A 19,459-nucleotide genomic window follows, 5' to 3' on the forward strand; every position below is an offset into this window, starting at 1 on the left:
TGAGCGCTGAATACTATAAAATCCTAAAAGATGTTGCCTCAGAAGCGCTGCTGGCGTTTTTTCAGGATGCCCAGTCAAAGGGGAGATTTCCTGATGGAGTGACCAAAGCCTATATCACGGTACTGGAGAAGCCTGGTAAAGATCTGTCGAGCCCTGCGGCGTATCGGCCAATTTCCCTTCTGAATTGCGAGGCGAAGCTTTTCGCCAAAATCATTGCCGACAGACTAAGTGTTGTTTTCCCCTACCTGATCATGGAACACCAAGCGGGGTTTGTTAAGGGCCGCGCCATAAGTAAGAACATGACAAAATTATTGGTCTCGATGGCAGAATGCCAAACCAAAGGAATAGAGGCAATGTTGGTTGCGTTCGACTCAGAAAAGGCCTTCGATCGTGTGTCGTGGGCATATCTCTTTTCTGTGTTGGAGCGATATGGCTTCAGAGGGGAAATCCTTACTTGTATATCTCTGCTATATCACAATCCAATTTTGGCTATTCTGGTGAACGGCCAGCCCTTGGATGATTTCCGACTTTATCGAGGAACACGCCAGGGGTGCCCGCTCTCTCCCCTCTTATATATCTTGTCCATTGATCCGTTGTTACGGAAGATAGCGGGAGATCCTCTGATCAGAGGCTATTCTATGGGGGTTCAGAACTTTAATATCTCTGCATTTGCGGATGACGTATTGGTGTTCCTTACATCTCCTCAACAGGACCTATCTAGAGTTCTACAGCATCAGAAGGCCTTTGGGGCATTTGCCGGACTAAATATCAATACGGAAAAATCTGAAGCCATGGCGCTGCGACCTAGATTAAGGAGAGAGTGGGTTGGTACATTCCCCCTAAAGTGGGTTGATAAAGATATGAAGTACTTGGGTATACGCCTGAACAGTGAGGTACAACATCTACATAAAGCCAATATTGAACCCCTATACCAAAACATGTCTAATAAGCTGCGGGGGTGGGGGAGTTTGCCTTTATCCCTTACGGGAAAGATTTTCCTGTTGAAAATGATGGAATTGCCAAAATGGATATATGTATTGTTACGGCTATGGCTGCAGTGCAACCGCCTCACCACCAGGGGTCCCTCTAGTGCTGGCTCTCCTGACAGGCCCAGTCCATCTTCCCTGTCCACTCTATGTTCTGGGCTGTCCCTTATAACCCTGCCTGACAGTTCCCTCGGTGCTTCGGCATCGAGCTCGCCTGGGCTCCCTGCTCTAGCCTTCCTTCCCTGCTTGCTGTGCGTTTGGTCCCAGGACCTTGCCTTGCGCGGCCTTCGGGCCTTATTCCTTGCCTTGCCTTGCGCGGCCTTCGGGCCTTATTCATTCCTTGCGCGGCCTTGCGCGGCCTTCGGGCCTTCTACCTTGCCTTGCTCTGGGTGTACCTTTGGGCCTGCTACCTTGTACTGTGTGTGGCCTACGGGCCTTCTGTGTGTGTGTGGCCTACGGGCCTTCTGACCTGCCTTGCCCTGCTTACTGTGTGTGGCCTACGGGCCTTCTGTGTGTGTGTGTGGCCTACGGGCCTTCTGACCTGCCTTGCCCTGCTTACTGTGTGTGGCCTACGGGCCTTCTGTGTGTGTGTGTGGCCTATGGGCCTTCTGACCTGCCTTGTCCTGCTTACTGTGTGTGGCCTACGGGCCTTCTGTGTGTGTGTGGCCTACGGGCCTTCTGACCTGCCTTGCCCTGACCCAGCCTGAACCCAGACACTGCTACTTGCCGCCTGCCCTGACCCAGCCTGAACCCAGACTCTGCTATCTGCCGCCTGCCCTGACCCAGCCTGGACCCAGACACTGCTAATTGCCGCCTGCCCTGACCCAGCCTGGACCCAGACACTGCTACTTGCCGCCTGCCCTGACCCAGACACTGCTACTTGCCGCCTGCCCTGACCCAGCCTGGACCCAGACACTATTTCTAACCATTCCTGTCTCTCTCCACCTGGAGCCACCCTTCTGGGTGGTGTTCACGACTCCTGACCGGAGCCCATTCGTAACATGTATTGCAACAAATCCCCATCTGGCTAACGAAAGCGAAGGTAATGAGAATACATGGGTTAGTGAGACACTTTCTATGGGGGTCGCATAGACCACGTCTTCCGCTGCCCACACTAATGCTGCCCATGGCACAAGGGGGTTTAGCTTGTCCCAATTGGAGGGACTATAACCTTACTTGTATCCTGAGACATATATACGATTGGATCAATGGTACTAGTATATATTCCCCGACGCAGTTTTTACTGGATTGGATGTCTCCCCACAGGCCTATGAATATCTTACAGATTCCAGGGAGGGAAGTTCCAGATAAGCTTAAAAAGAATTTGGTGATCCTATCTGGTAGGGGGGCCTGGAGATACCTCTGCCGGACAAAGTTGAAGATGAAGGGTACTATTAAGTACTAATTAAGTACTAATTAATTAAGCCAGCTGCTCCTACTCACCTCAAGCTGCTTCTACACCATCGGCTGAGAAGGGAGGCCTGCGCGATCGGCGCCCAGACCCGTCGGGGTAAGGCCTTTTAATTTCCCTTCCCCCCGGCGAGCCTGACCGTCGATCTCATGGCTGAGCGGCAGCCCCTCGCTCTCCAGACACGCCCATCACCGCGAACAGCCAATCCAAATTCGAGAGGGACTTTTAAACTTCTTCACCCTCCGGCGCCGCGATTAAATTAAGCCAGCTGCTCCTACTCACCTCAAGCTGCTTCTACACCATCGGCTGAGAAGGGAGGCCTGCGCGATCGGCGCCCAGACCCGTCGGGGTAAGGCCTTTTAATTTCCCTTCCCCCCGGCAAGCCTGACCGTCGATCTCACGGCTGAGCGGCAGCCCCTCACTCTCCAGACACGCCCACCACCGCGAACAGCCAATCCAAATTCGAGAGGGACTTTTAAACTTCTTCACCCTCCGGCGCCGCGATTAAATTAAGCCAGCTGCTCCTACTCACCTCAAGCTGCTTCTACACCATCGGCTGAGAAGGGAGGCCTGCGCGATCGGCGCCCAGACCCGTCGGGGTAAGGCCTTTTAATTTCCCTTCCCCCCGGCAAGCCTGACCGTCGATCTCACGGCTGAGCGGCAGCCCCTCGCTCTCCAGACACGCCCACCACCGCGAACAGCCAATCCAAATTCGAGAGGGACTTTTAAACTTCTTCACCCTCCGGCGCCGCGATTAAATTAAGCCAGCTGCTCCTACTCACCTCAAGCTGCTTCTACACCATCGGCTGAGAAGGGAGGCCTGCGCGATCGGCGCCCAGACCCGTCGGGGTAAGGCCTTTTAATTTCCCTTCCCCCCGGCGAGCCTGACCGTCGATCTCACGGCTGAGCGGCAGCCCCTCGCTCTCCAGACACGCCCACCACCGCGAACAGCCAATCCAAATTCGAGAGGGACTTTTAAACTTCTTCACCCTCCGGCGCCGCGATTAAATTAAGCCAGCTGCTCCTACTCACCTCAAGCTGCTTCTACACCATCGGCTGAGAAAGGAGGCCTGCGCGATCGGCGCCCAGACCCGTCGGGGTAAGGCCTTTTAATTTCCCTTCCCCCCGGCGAGCCTGACCGTCGATCTCACGGCTGAGCGGCAGCCCCTCGCTCTCCAGACACGCCCACCACCGCGAACAGCCAATCCAAATTCGAGAGGGACTTTTAAACTTCTTCACCCTCAGGCGCCGCGCGCCGAAGGAGCGCAACAAAGGGGCTTGCCCCTTTGTGTGCCCCTTCGTGTAGCCCCGCAGGACAGCCCTAATATAGAAACCTGATACAGTTCAGCCCTTCAGTTTCTCACGCAGGTCAACCTCCGCACCCCACATCATTGAGTTTTTAATCTCTCCCTCCAACTGGGAGCTACTTCCTGCTCCTACACTGCAGAACGTCCAGAGAAAGTGTACTACCGCACTCAGCTCTCAACTAGCATCAGACAACTTCCTCCAAGCACTCAGCTTTCAACCAGCACGCTGAGTCTGATGCTGATTCTGACGCCAAACCTAAACAAATAAAAAGACCTTCCCAGGACCGAATCACCGCTAGCACAAAAGGGCCTTCCCCTCTGTGCACCTCTTCGTACTCCCCTGACGCATAACACATCCCCATAACCATCATCATCCACCTCTCGTCTTCTAATATCAGTTCTTCAATTTCACTCGACTATTCTCCAAGTCTACAAGCAATCCGCAATCATTCTTCACCTCTCATTCAAGCCTCAGTCACAATCAACCACCGTGAATTTTCTTACCTCTCCACCCCATTCACATAGCAGATCTTTAACATTACTTTTCTATAATAATAATAAGACCTCCGACCTATTCTAACCATCATGCTCCGCGGTCTACCGATTCCGATTCTTCATCACAGGAGACACAATGCAACTAGTAACTTTCTTGGGACCTCTCATCCTCACACCTATAAAGCCCTCATTCCCATCATGGCTTCCCCTCTTACACAATTGCTTGGACTAACATTATTCTCACTATATCTATTCAACGCACAATCCATCACTAAAAAAACCCCCATTCTCAATGATCTTCTCCTAGAAGAAAATCCAGACATATGCGCTATAACAGAAACTTGGCTCAAATTGACAGACACTGCTCTAATTAACCAACTACCTACACATTCATATGACTTCTTCTCCATTCCCCGACAGAAAAGAAAAGGTGGAGGAATTCTTCTTGCTACCAAAAAAGATTTGAATTTCACCCAATACTCTGTCAACTCTTCTACCAAACTGGAAATAGGCCTTTTCAAATCAAACCATCTCCAAATCCTTCTTGTATATGCCCCCCCAGGCCTTCTCGACTTAGATGCCTCTCCTCTTCTGGAACTAATAGTCTCCCACATTAATTTAGATTCTCCAGCAATTATACTTGGTGACTTCAATTTACATGTCAACAATCCATCTCTATCTACAAATGGGAAAACTTTCATTACAGCCTTGTCTGCTTTAGGTTTCAATCAGATTATCAAGAAACCCACTCATAAAGCAGGTCATACATTGGACCTCATCTTCACCAATTCTGGTATCTCTAACTCAACTCAACCGATCTGCGAACCAGTACCCTGGTCGGACCACTCTCTAATCTCGACCACCATCACACTGGCACAAAAAAAACAGCACTCCGCCCCTCAACAACAATTCTCCTACAGGAAAATATGTGCATCCGAGGACCTCCACAACCACCTAGTCTTAGAACTACCCCACATGGACCTTTCCTCTCCAAATTCAGCACTTCACTCATGGAATAATATTACAGAAACTGCAGCTAATAAACTCTGTCCTCTAACAACAAAAAAACTAAAACACAATATTCCAAAAAAACAACCTTGGTTTAATGAAGAACTACAAAATCTAAAACTTTCCCTCAGACGGAACGAAAGCAAATGGCGCAAATCCCCTTCAGCATCCACCCTTTCTACCTACAAAATTGCTCTCCACAATTACAAAAATTCCTTGCAAAAAATCAAAAGAGACTTCTATGCTCATAAGATCCATCATATGATCTTTGATGCTAAAGCCCTTTTTACCTACGTCTCCAATTTAACCCAAATCCAAACACCTGACATTCCATTTAACAAAGCACAAGAAAAGGCAGAGGAGCTTGCTCTCTTCTTCAACAACAAAATAGCTAACCTCCTTTCTAAAAATTTGCCTAATACTTCTTCCCCCTACAGTACCTATATACACCATAACAAATACATCTCACTCAACTCATTTGAACCAACTACAACTTCTGAGATCCTTAGAATACTGAAAAAGATGAAACCATCGACACACCCATTAGACCAAATCCCTTCCAAATTACTCCTCCTTATTCCGGATACCATATCCAAAGCTCTGGCAGACATAATAAACTGCTCTTTATCTAAAGGACTCTACCCTGACGACCTTAAAATGGCATCAATCAAACCGCTCTTGAAAAAACCAAAGTTAGACCCTGACGACCCCTCCAATTTTCGCCCTATCTCAAACCTCCCATTCATTGCTAAAGTCATGGAAAAACTGGTTAATTCTCAATTATCAGACTACCTGGAAGACCACAAAATTCTCTACCCTTCACAATATGGCTTCAGGAAATCGTTAAGCACAGAATCTCTACTAATTTCCTTAACAGACTACCTCATCCTTGGCCTTGATAAAGGCCAGTCCTTCCTTTTGATTCTCTTGGACCTCTCAGCCGCCTTTGATACTGTTAACCACTCTATGCTCCTTAACCAACTATTGAATATCGGCATAACAGGCTCTGCACTGTCCTGGTTCCACTCATTCTTGAAAAACAGAGGCTTCAAGGTAAAAATACACAGTAAAGAATCTAAACGCTACCCTTCATCTCAAGGAGTTCCCCAAGGTTCATCCCTCTCTCCCACCCTCTTTAACATCTACCTCCTCCCTCTCTGCCATCTATTAAACAACTTGAACCTTAAACACTACCTTTATGCAGATGATGTCCAGATTGTGATACCAATTAAAGAATCCATTAAAAAAACCCTCGATCTTTGGGAATATTATCTGCAAGAAATCAACTCCCTCCTGTCCAGTATGAATTTAATCCTAAATTCCTCAAAAACGGAACTCCTTCTAATATCATCTGAGATTAGCCACACCCCTACAATCCCTCCAACTAATCTACAAACAACAAAAGTAAGAGATTTGGGCGCAATCATCGATAACAGGCTTAACTTAAAAGCATTCATAAACCAAACCACTAAAGACTGCTTTCATAAACTGAATGTTCTAAAAAGAATAAGACCTCTGTTCCACATCCATGACTACAGGACTATCCTACAAGCAATAATCTTCTCCAAGTTAGACTATTGCAATTCTTTATTATTAGGTACCCCATCAACACATACTAAACCGCTACAAATGGTTCAAAATACGGCAGCTAGAATTCTAACAAATACAAGGAGAAGAGAGCACATCACCCCAATCCTTAAAGATTTACACTGGCTGCCAATCCATTTCAGAATTCTTTATAAGTCAATCACCATAATCTATAAATCCATCCAACAAATCGCTCCTCTTAACCTACAAATCCCTTTCATAAAGCATACTTCCTCCAGACCCATAAGAGAGTACTACAAAGAGTCTCTGCAGGTACCACCTTCCAAAACTTCCCTCCATATAACTTATAGAGATAGGGCTTTCTCCACAGCAGGACCCACTCTTTGGAATTCCATACCAACGGAACTTAGACAAGAACCCTGCTTATTGACATTTAGAAAAAAACTCAAAACATGGCTTTTCAAACAAGCCTTCCCAGACTCAGTCTAAAAACAATTCTCTCCGATATTCAAATTCCAAGCAACAATTTTCTTTTATAACTATCCTGATAATTTTCCCCTACACTTTATAAACATCCAGAATCTTCATTATTTATGATTTCTTCCTTATTGTTAAAAACTGCATTTTTGAACTGAACAATTCATTGTAAATCATTCACTTCCATCTTTGGAAACCTTACCATTCTACAGGTTAATACAACATGTTAAAGTTCCTATCTTTTCTTCTTCTTACTCCTAGTTGTACGTATCCTTGTTTATTGTAACTGTATTTATAATATGTATTTATAATATGTATATTACATATTTTGTTCTATGTTCCGGTTATTACCCCATTGTTTACTGTAAACCGGCTTGATGTGATGTTATCACGAATGCCGGTATAGAAAAAATCAAAATAAATAATAAAAATACTATAACCCCCTATCTTTCTTTTGTAGGAAACCCGCAGTTCCCTAGTGGCCTGATGTACCGGGTGTTTCAGATCTGGGAAAGTAAGGGGCTGGATAACATAAAATGTTGTTTACACCCCCAAACACTGAGCTTAAAAAGCTTCCAGGAATTGAAGGATCAGTTTGGTTTAGTATCTCAGGACTTCTTTGCCTATTTGCAGATCAGGCACTATATATTCTCCCTCCAGCATATATCTGAAGACTTTCTTAAAGGCCCAGATCTTGAAACATTTTTTATCACCATGGGGCGGAAATCCAACTCGAGTGGGACCTTTTCTAGAATACTGAAGGGGTTAGTGAATACCAGGGCCTTTGAGGGAATACAGGTCAAATGGGAAAAAAGGGCTAATATCAGATTAACAAGTGATGCAATAAAAGTATGTCTTCAAAATAGCTATAAACTGACCGAAAATGTAATTCTTCGAGAAGTTAGCTATAAAGTATTGCATTGTATGTATATGTCAAGGACTCAGATGTATGCTGCTAAACTGTGTGATTCTGCTAAATGTTTAAAATGTGGGACATCTGATGGAACATTAATACACCTCCTCTGGGAATGGGAGAGGATAGTCAAATTTTGGAATACGATTCTACTGGAAGTTGGAGGGATTGTGGGTTTTGTCATTCATAGGGACCCTACCTTATGTCTCCTTGGACTGCCGCCTAGAGACATGGACATGGTAGACAATGCGACTGTTCTTTTTGTAAAGAAAGCCATGGTGATTGGCCTTCAGACTATAATGGCTAAGTGGATAGTGGAGGACCAGCCAGAGAGGGCACAGTGGCAATCTCGGATGGTAAACTTATTGTGTTTTGAATATCTAACGGCAAAGAGAATGACAAAAAAACGACTGGCCTTATGGGAGGAGACCTGGCTACACTATCGGGCAAGCCTACCACAGACTGTGCAAGCAACAATCAAGCTGCAACTGTACATGGATTACAAGGAATCCACTCGCAAGCCAAGAGGATCCTGATTTACCACATACATTACTGCACCCCGGACGCTCACTCGTATATATTTCTTTGACTGTCACCCATTTAACTCATGAACCCTATGCTTCCGAGTAAGGACTTTATTTCTAACAAATAATTCTCAAAGGGGGTAGGAAAGGGTGGGGGGGGGGGAAGGGAAGGGAGGGTATGTGTATACTTTCTCATCTGTTATATGAGGTTGTACGTTACGAGATGTAATTTAAAAATCTCAATAAAGAAATACATAAAAAAAAAAAAATAAAATAAAAAATCTACCCCATAATGCTTTTCTCACTAAAAGTCTAGAAATAGGCATAAAGAAAAAAAGGTGCAGATAAGCATACATGTTTCAGTTCAGTCAACAGGAAAAGTAGTTAAAATTTATATCCCCTTGACAAGAAAAATACAAGAAATACAAATCTGCCCATAATGTCCTCTTTCTGCACTAAAGTCTCAAAAGTCACATCAGAGGAAATTATGATGCCCGTACCAGCATATTTAGCTTTGGTGTTTCCTGCTGCCAGGAAGATGATGGGAATTCCTTATAATTTAGGAAATATTTGTGTCGTTTGCGCAGGTGAGTTTCTTGAATGAAAGCAATATTAGCTTTTAGTGTTAAGAGTTCCCTGAGCAATAAATATCGTTCCTTGTGGGTGTTGAGGCCCATCACATTAAGTGATAGAATTTTTAACATTCATTAATGTCTAGAATCATAAAACTAATATTAACCTGATATTTAGATGAGAGTAGGTCTGATAGATGTGATGTTGAACTGCTGCAACAGCTTTCCCTGTTATTATCATATTAGATAGTGGTACACGAGTATTTATCGTTGCAACGGTGTCAGAGCCCTCCCAAAGATATATTTCTTCCATTATTGATCCGTAGTTCTTCTCTCACAGATCTTGACCTTGGTGGGCTGAACTCCACCGTCCAGATGGCCCCGTGCCCACCCACCCCCCTAAACCTGAACAACTATAATATGAATTCTATTTGCCACCTTGATATTGCACAGACAAGTAGACTATATCAACAAGAATAAACATGAAAAAGAATTTAGTCCACCTGCCATAATATGCCAAAGTTCTCTGTGAGTCAGAGATGAAAGCAAAATACTGTAATCACCGACTCCAGCTGTCTAGCGCAAAATCAACTTGCTTCTGGGGAGGTTCCTTTTTGTGCTTCCTGCTGCTTCTCTGGTGCTCACCTCTATTTTCCTGCACACTGCCATGATGATTTGGTCTCCTCTTTGCATCCCTTCGGAAGCTGTGATGGAGCTTGAAAGTTGATTTCCAATTCCACCTCATGAAAGGATGCTATAGCTTCTGTTACTGTCTTTATCCGATGTGTGATACCATTGTGTTGAAAGGAGAGTGAGAAAGGAAAGTTCCACCTGTATCACACTTCATTTTTTTCGTAGAGCTTGTGTGACTGGTCGTAGCTCAAATCTCTTCTTAAGTGTGCTAGATGCAAGATCCTGGAAGAGTGCGATTTCCAGTCCTTTCCACTGCTATTTTTGCTTTGTTCTCACTATTCCCATAATTTTCTCTTTTTGCTGGAAGCTGTGGAGGTTAATTATGATATCTCGAGCATTGTTGTCTCTTCTAGTGCCTAGATCCCTATGGATCCACTCAATTTTAATTGTACTCATCTCTATTTCTTCCATTTGGACAGATTCATTTTGTTTCTGTGATAATATGAAGGCGCATATCTCCATGGCTATTGCTTTGCAGTCTTTATATTCCGTTGACTCTGGGATTCCCTTAATTCGTATATTCGATTGGTGTGAGCGATTTTCTAAATCTTCTAGCTTGTCACTTAAAGCAATGAACTCCTTGTGCATTTCATTCTGGGCTAAAGTCACCTCCTGAAGTGCCAATCCTTGTCCCTCCACTTGTGTGTCTACTTCATCTATTCTTTGTCCCAAGGCCATCATTTCCTCCTGGATCTCAGAGAATTAGTTCAGCAGTTCTTCTTTATGCTGCCTCATCTCGCTTTTGAGCTCTAAAAACATTCTCTGATTACGGTTTTGGTGGGTAAGTCTGCTAAGCATGGCGCCTCCTCTCCCTTTCTTTGTGGAGAAAGAATCAGGGCCTCTGTGTCTGACCCTTCTCCCTCCTCATCCGCGCTGGCCACATTTCTAGGCCTAGATCTTTGCAGCTCTGCTGCAGCTTTGGTGAAGGAGAATTTCTGCAGCTTGCCTACTCTCCTTTTTGTAGACATGCTTTCTTTTTATTATTAATCAATGCTTCTTGCCCGAGCTGGTGCTGTAGTGAGATTTGTAGTTGTAATTTTTCGCTAAGGAAATGTTGGTTGGTGAAAAGACAGAGTGAGGACCTCAGTCGTGAGCGGCCCTCCCTTCTCATGGCGAGTCGCGGCTCTTTTTTTCTTTTTCCTTATTTCCAGCGGCTCTTGCCTAATCTGTTGCGGTGACAAGATTCGTGCTTTTTATTATTTTTTTTGTGGCACAAATGGTGGTCGGAGAGAGGCAGAATAAGGCCTACAATCACGTGCAGCCCTCCTGTCTCGCGGCGAGCAATGCCCCTTTTTTTCCTTTTTTTTTTCAGCGATTTTTGCCCGATCTGGATCTTCGGCAGGCCTTGTTTTGTTTTTTTTAAATATTTTGTTTGCAGCAGAATTGTTGTTCAGGGCGAAGGCATAGCGGGTGCCTCAGGCACACGTAGCCCTCCCGTCTCGTGACGATCAACACCCCCCCTATTTTTTTTCATGGCACAAATGTTGGTCGGAAAGAAGGCAGAGTGAGGCCTACAATCGTGGGCAGCCCTCCTGTCTCGTAGCAAGTTGCATCCCTTTTTTTTCCTTTTGTTTTTTTCCAGCGATCTGTGCCCGATCTGGATCTGTGATAGGAGTCGTGTTTTTTATATTTGTTCGTGACAAAATTGTTGTTTGGGGGAGAAGGCAGAGCAGGAGCCTTAGGCGCAAGCAGCCATCTCATCTCACGGTGAACAGCGCCCCCCCATGCTGGGGCAGTTTTATGATGAAGCAGCGACATATTAGGAGCGGCAGAAACTATCACTTCTCCCGCCCAAAAAATTCCCTGCGGCAACAGGTTCTCGCACTCCAAGAAAACCCACTGCATCACAGGATAACGTGCTGATGGGGTTGCAACTCTCCGCCAGTAAGTGAAGGCCTCATGGTGTCTCAGGACAATGATGTGCTGGTGAGGTTCCTACTCCACGACAGCAATAGGAAGGTCCTGCAGTGCCACCAGCAGGGGAGGAGGAAGCCTGTGGAGACACCTGCATTTCCCCTGCAGCCGAAGATGAGATCCTGATGGGCTGCCGGCATTTCTCCTACAGCCAGCGGCAAAAGAAGAGGGGTAGGTACGGTGTATATAAGAGACTGCCTGTGTGGAATAGAGATTGTGAAAGAGAATGAGTGTGCCTGTATGTGTGAGAGAGGGTCCCTCTGTAAGTGTGAAGAAAACCATGGTGACACCGAAGAGGTGCTGGCAGGCCAGAGGAGGTGAAAAGAATGAGGAAAGCAGTGAAAAAGAAGAGAAGGGGGGGAGGAGAAATTATTACTCCCCCATCTCCTCTCCTCCCTTACTCACTCAGCTCGCCTTCCTTCTTACTGAGAAGGGAGGGAAGGGAAGCTGAATATGTGAAAAGGAAGGGAGGGGGTTGTGAGGAGAAGGGGTGAGTGAGGGGAGAATGGAGGAGGAGTGAGTGAAGGGGGATGATTGAGAGGGGAAGGAAGGGGAGGAGTGAGAATGAAGGGGAATCCCGGGCCAAGCATAAGAACATAAGAAATTGCCATGCTGGGGCAGACCAAGGGTCCATCAAGCCCAGCATCCTGTTTCCAACAGAGGCCTAAACCAGGCCTCAAGAACCTAGCAATTACCCAAACACTAAGAAGAACCCATGCTACTGATGAAATTAATAGCAGTGGCTATTCCCTAAGTAAACTTGATTAATAGCCTCTCCGGATGTGTTCTGTGCACCGGAGAGGAAGGATGACCCGCCGTGGCCAGGGACCCGGTAGCCGGCACCATGTACAGGAGACGTCGGAGGGTAGGTGAAGCCAACTGCGGGGCTCCGCGGCCGGTGAGTGCAACACCTTCAAGTGATGGTTGACCCTCTTGAGATCCAAGATGGGACGAAAGGCACCCTCCTCCTTGGGCATAACAAAATAAATGGAATATCGCCTCATACTTTCTTGAGCCAGGGGCACCAGAACCACAGCCCTCAGACTGAGGAGCCTATGAAGCGTCAACTCCACTGCCTGCTTCTTCTGAGGGTGTTGAATATGGAGGCATAGAACACACTTGAGGCAGCTTTCATCGCAGGCAGCAAAAGGACTGGAGCACACTTTGGCGCTCTCCTTTATTGTACATTCATACAAAGGCAGATGATGTGTCATTACATGATTGGCTACTTTCCCCATAGCAACAGACGAGTCCCTACACTATTGGCTTTGGCTCAGGGGGTGTGCACGGATCATTTCATTGGCTGCTGAAATCTATACCTCCTGACTTTTGTCCTGCCTCTGACTAGGGAACACCCAGCCCCTCCCCCAGGAATTCAGGGCCAAGCACAAGCCAGAGAAATACATGATAGTCAGGTATCCTTTCCCAGGCAGAGACTTAAGCACAAGTGATGCTTTTATTCAGGCAAAGGTCAGGGAGAAGGGAAGTTAGTGTAAAACCCTGATGAAATGGCTTGCTGGCAAGCGCATATTTCCCACATCAAATGGAATATCGCCTCATACTTTCTTGAGCCAGGGGCACCAGAACCACAGCCCTCAGACTGAGGAGCCTATGAAGCGTCAACTCCACTGCCTGCTTCTTCTGAGGGGAGTGGCAAGGGGTCACCACAAACACATCCCAAGGAATACTGCAAAATTCCAATGCATAACCTTTGTGTATCACCTCCAGGACCCACTGGTCCAACGTGATCTCGATCCACCTCTGATAAAAAAGAGCGAGACGTCCCCCTATTTCCTGTTCCGGAAGGTGGGTCAGTAAATCTTCATTGGGAAGCTAGGGAAGGTCCACCACCCTAGCCCGCTCCTTTCTTGGGCTGCTGGAGACGAAAGGACTGAGATCTACTGAAAGGCTGAGTCTGCTGAAATGTTGTCCTTCTGTAGGGATGAAAACACCTGGAACCCTGGAAACGATCCCTCATACCAAAAGGGCGCTGTAACTCTTTCTTATCCTCTGGCAACTGAGGCACCAGAGACTCACCCCACTTACTGGCCAGTTTCTCCATCTCACTCCCAAACAAGAACTAGCTTTTAAAGGGCATCTTGGTAAGATTGGCTTTGGAACGTGTGTCAGCTGACCAATTTCGCAACCAGACTTGACACCTGGCCGCTGTCACCAAAGTCACTCCTCTGGCTGAGGTCCGGACCAAATTACAGCCTGCATCTACTAAAAAAGGTAGTAGCAGGCTCCATAACCTCTCTGGAATTCTCTCCAGACTCATCATCCTCCTGAGAGAGAAGCAGATAACCACTAGGGTGCAACAGGAGACAATCTGTAAATTCATCACCATTCCTCAAAGGCTTGCTTAAGAAAAGCCTCAATCCTTCTATCATGTACATCTTTCAAGACCACTCCTCTTAGACACAGCACATACCAGAGCATCCACTTTGTAAAAATGCAAATGCTCTCTCACAGCTGGATCCAGGGGCTACAGGCCTTCCAATGTCCGACCTCCTTTAAAATTTGCCTCTGGGGCAACCCATTCCAGATCAATCAATTCTGGATGGCATCCATCACCAGAAGAAAACAAGAGGTTTTACGTAAGGAAACCAAAATGGGAATCTTCCTCGGCTCTGCTATAGCATCTGAACCAGGAACACCCAGCTGTTTCAAGGTCTGGGAAATCAGGGCTAGCAGTTCATCTCTATGAAAGAACTGCAACATGGTTCGATACGGTTCCAGCCCTGGAGGAATTTCCCCATTTTCTAGGGAATCAGGATCAACCTCATCATCAGTGCCATCTGGATTCCTGTCAAGAACACCCACAGGGAGCCGAGGCGAGCCCCGGCACTTAAGCATAGGACTGGAAGAGGGAGGAGTCACCAGCTGAGGAGCCGATTGGACAGAAATGGGAGAAGTGGAGGACTGCAACTGAAGAAAGGCTTGTAAGCCTTGAAAAAATTCCACCCAAGAAAAAGCAGCCAGGTCCAGACCAAGCCCAGAAGGAAATGGAACTGGTCCCACAGAACTGCCCTCGCCAGATGAGGAGCCAGTCAAGGGAGAACCAGGATCTGGCGTCCTCCCAGTCAATGCCGTGACCAACCCATCAGCAGAATGGGAAGAGCCAGGCTTAGCGTAATCTGAGTAAGACAACTCTCCCTGAGGGTCTGAGCAGCGCTGACACAAGTTAGAAGCCAGGTCAGGCTGAGAAGCCCTAATATGACAGGCAACACAAAAAGGAAGACACTTAGGCTTCTTGCTTACCAGTGCCATCGTTGCGGTATACATGTGTCGGAATGGCTTGCACTCAAAGATGAAATGCACCAAAAAATAAGAACCTAGAAGAAAGTGCGGCAAGGCACATGCACAACCTGTGCGCCAAGTTAAGCACGTAAAAGTTTGTGTGAGTAAAAATTACCCCCAAAAACCAAGCACACAACGCATGCACAAAGCCAACACTCTGCGCACACCGATGGCCTATAGAGGGCAGCCGAACATGCACAAGAGCGTGCGAAAATGGCTGCTTTAGCCTATCATGCGGCATGCAAGAAAAAAGCCTAAGTGTGGGGCTTAGCTCACCAGGGGCTGCTGAACTCGCCAGGTTGCCCAGTTCCCCAACCCCAATGAGAGCGGGAACGAATGCTGGCATGGCGCGCCAAGAACAGAGACTGGAAGAAGTCCTGAAACCCCTCTAACTGTCTCTGATTCAGGTAAAACTTTCTTCTTTTTTTTTTTTTAAACTTTACCTGAACTCAGCACTTACCAGAGATGATCTCCGGCTGCAGGGGGAGAGGGCCTCTGCCATCACCGCTGTGCTCGGCCTCCTGCACCCACTGCCTTTCAGCTGAACGAGCAGCTAAGTCCACCCCAGGAAACCCAGCTACCAGACCAAGGCACACTTCTGGGGGATCACGGAAATCGCCTCAGGAATTCTCAACTGGGGAGGGACCTTGAGGTATCACCACAGGAGAGCGGAGCTTTCTTTTCCTGAATTAAGAATTTCAAATTTCTCCTTTCAAAAAGCTCAAAGCAATCCCCATAGGGAGATGCACGTCCATCATCTGCTGGAGATAGAGAAAACTGGCAGGCTGGGGTCACTGCAGGGTTATATATACTGTGACGTCAGCTTGCTCCGTCTCCAACTGCTGGCAGGGAAGCATAAACCCACTGGTTCTGAATCCATCTGGGAAAATCTTTATTACAGCTTCACACATGCACAACAGTAGACTGACTTCCCTTCAGAACAGTGTACTCTCTTTAAAGGCAAAAGAAGTTAGAGCTGTTCAGTTTGGAGAAGAGACGACAGAGGGGGGGACATGTTAGAAGTCTACAAAATCATGAAAGGACTTGAACAAGTTAATGTAAATCAGTTAATAGAAGGACTAGGGGGCACTCCATGAAGTTTGCAAGAAGCTCATTTAAAACAAATTGAAGAAAATTCTTTTTCACTCAGCGCATAGTTAAACTCTGGAATTGCCAGGGGATGTGGTTTCTACAGTAGTGTTACTGGGTTTAAAAAAGGTTTGGATAAATTCCTAGAGGTTAAATCCATAAACTGCTATTATGGTAATTATTAAGCAATAGTAGCTTGTGGTCTATCTAATTTTGGGTACTTGCCAAGTACATGTGACTTGCATAGGCCACTGTTGGAAACAGGATATTGGGCTTGATAGACCCTTGGTCTGACCCAGTATAGCATTTCTTATGTTCTTACAGTTACAGCTCTGTAATGCTTCCCTCAATACTCACAGTTCAGCTTGGTCTCAGCTCAGTGTTTGGACAGTTACATTATAGGAACTGCCTTCCTCCTGGAGACCTGGGCCTGGTCTGGTTATCCCCACCTGGATCCCAGTTCTTATTCCCCAGTCTCCGGTTACTCCTTCTGAGCTCCACCTGCCCCGCAGGAACCCGCTCATAGAGCATACTCTCCTTAGTGGATTTAAGGTGGACCAGGCCTCTAGCCCGGTCCTAGACAGGCAAATAGGGGAACACAAGGGACACTAGCTCATAGTCTCTTTATTCTATAATTGGTTAAGAGTGTGTCTGTGTTCTGCATGTTTGACCAAGGTGAGGTATTCTGCTAGCATCTAGTTTTTATTTAGGGATCTATAGTAGCTTGGCTTTTTTTTTTTTTAAATTATTTTCTCCTTTACCAGAGTCTGGTGTCTAGCATCAAGCATTTAATTGGTCTGGGAATGAATAATTAGACACTATGATAGATGTGATGATATAATGACATTAAATGTAAATGTAAAGTTAAAAATTGGTAGTGGGTACTTGGGTGAAGCTTGGTTCCCCCCCTAAACAAAACTGCATTCTGCTGCCATTGAATTCAACCATGCATGGGATAGTCACAAAGGATGTTATTAGCCAGCAAATTGAGGGAGATGATAACAGATAAGTCAAATCCGTAACATCACGGTAAGCAAGATTAAGGGAAGGAACTAAGTTCTTGTTTGTGAATATCTTCTAAGTTTTTATGATGGGTTTTTCTAGCAACCCAGTTTTCAAGATATTTGCATATATATGATATAAGATCCTGCTTAATTTGCAGCTTTAGATTATCCTGAAAACTGGCCCGGCTGTAACCGTGAAAGTTTAAAAATACTTTGTCAAACAGCGCGCATCCTAGGTTCATTACCCACCTATGCACAGGTAAAGAAGCCCTATGGGTGCCCCGCCCCCCAGTCACGTGCTCCATCTTTTGGCAAGGCCCTCTTAACGGTTCTAAATGTGTTTGTTTTGTTCTTTTAAAATTGGTTAATCTGAACAACATTATATGTGGCAATCAAACATATTCAAAAGGCATCTTGCCCGGTGGAGGAGGGTACAGCTTCCTGACTCTCAGACTCCTAAATACTGTGCTTTTCCGGGCCGCGCTGTACCCAGAGTGCACCCGGCCGCTCCCTTCCCGCGAATTCAGTTCAAAGGAGGAAAGGGGCGCGAGCGGCGGCGCGCGTCCATCCACCAAACTTTCCAGAACCATCTCGTCTAACTGGCGGTTGGCTGGACCAATCGCGCCCGCTCTCCCGCCCCGCTCCGAGCCCTGACTGGGTAGCCCGAGTCGAGTGGGCGGGAATGGGCGTGGAGATATGGTGTAGGTTGTGGTGTTACGCGAATGAAGGAGAGGGGAGGGGGACGGCCCCCTCTTCGGAGTTTTCTCTCGTCAGGGGAAGCTAAACAGCCTTCTGTTTTACACCTCCCCTCCCTCCCCCGAAAAAACAAACGCCTCCCTCCGTCTCCTCTTCCTGTGCAAGCCGCCGGCTCCGAGGCCTGATGGCGCCTGGCAGTTGTTTTTTAAATTAATCTCATGGAATATGTGTGGCGGCTGGAATCGCTGAGGTAGCTGAGGGTCGGGGGAAAACGGTCAGGCAAAAATTGGATTTGTTTTCCCCCCTCTCCCTTTACATACTCCCCGTACGGGACTCAAGATCGATACAAAACTAACGAGATCCGGCGGGTGATTCTAGGTCACAGTCCGGAGGTTCGGTTCGGGCACGATCCATGGCGCCTCAGAAGCATGGCGGCAGTGGTGGTAGTGGTGGCGGTAGTAGTTCGGCCTCCGGACCCAGTTCGGGATTCGGCGGCGGCTCTTCGGGCGGCAAATGCAGTGCCGGTTACGCCGCCTCGGCTGCCGTGTTGCCCGTGAAGAAGCCGAAGATGGAGCAGATTCAGGCCGACCACGAGCTCTTCCTGCAGGCCTTCGAAAGTGAGTGTAAAAAAAAAAAAAAAAAAAAAGAAATTTTTTACCCTCCCCCGAGTGCCTGCGGAAAGCAGGTTTTAGAGGTGAATTTCTTCTGCCCTGCTCCTTTTATGTTTTCTCAAGGATTATTAAAAAAAGAGACCCAAGCCCTTCTTTTTTTTTTATTTTTGGGTTTGTTGGAATATTTCATGAGGCTTATGATAAGTAATAGATTTCATGTGGGAGCGTACTTATTTTTTCACTCATTGGTTTCGGAAATAGTTTTATAAGAATGAAACTTCAAATAGAAAATTACATTACTTTTGTATTTAGTCTTATAGACCTAAAATTCTTGATCTAGTTAGTCTACCTTAGTCTCCCAGTTAATTTAAAACTGAATGATATTTTTATTGTTGGGGTTATTACTAAATAGCTGCAAATTACCTTTGGAAAGTACTATCTATTTTTCGCTTATAGCCCAACATACTTTTAATTTGGAATAATTATAGAGTCTTTCAAGAAGTACTAGCTGTACCTTAAATCTGTTTATGAAAGAACGATTTTTTTTTTTTTTTTTGCAATGTGCATGGTTTCCAGAGCACGTGTAAATATTACATATTCGCGTGATCGGTGTCTGGTAACTTACAAGGTAGTATAGTGTTGCCGAAAAGAGTTGGTACTTTATTAATTGGTTTGCGTATTACTGTATAGTCGTTTTAAATCGGACATCGTCCTTGTATTTTGATCCCATATCATCTAAAACTATTGCAGTTGTATGCATTGGCAAACGGATTCTACTGTAGTCGTTGATATGAATGAGCCATAGTCTGTTAATGGGATATCTATTACCTTTTGTGAAGAACAAGCAATTTTAGTAAAAAAAACAAAAACCCGAATGGACTTCTCGGAGTCCTACTTGATTGATCTTTTTT

At 46.1% G+C, this 19,459-nt stretch overlaps 1 protein-coding gene across 2 annotated transcripts in view; it reads left to right on the top strand.

The window, feature by feature from the left end:
* The first annotated feature begins 17,804 nt into the window (after nucleotides 1-17,804).
* SUZ12 (SUZ12 polycomb repressive complex 2 subunit) overlaps nucleotides 17,805-19,459 on the top strand; it is a 309,933-nt gene continuing 308,278 nt past the window's right edge. The window contains exon 1 of one of the 2 annotated variants that reach the window (XM_029600710.1): nucleotides 17,805-18,554. In XM_029600710.1, the coding sequence (XP_029456570.1) occupies nucleotides 18,350-18,554 (205 nt within the window). In that variant the 5' untranslated portion in view covers nucleotides 17,805-18,349. The remainder of the gene's footprint in view (nucleotides 18,555-19,459) is intronic. The other variant, XM_029600711.1, reaches the window with a different exon arrangement.

The sequence above is a fragment of the Rhinatrema bivittatum genome, chromosome 4, assembly GCF_901001135.1.
Source record: "Rhinatrema bivittatum chromosome 4, aRhiBiv1.1, whole genome shotgun sequence".
In the NCBI taxonomy this organism is placed as follows: domain Eukaryota; kingdom Metazoa; phylum Chordata; class Amphibia; order Gymnophiona; family Rhinatrematidae; genus Rhinatrema; species Rhinatrema bivittatum.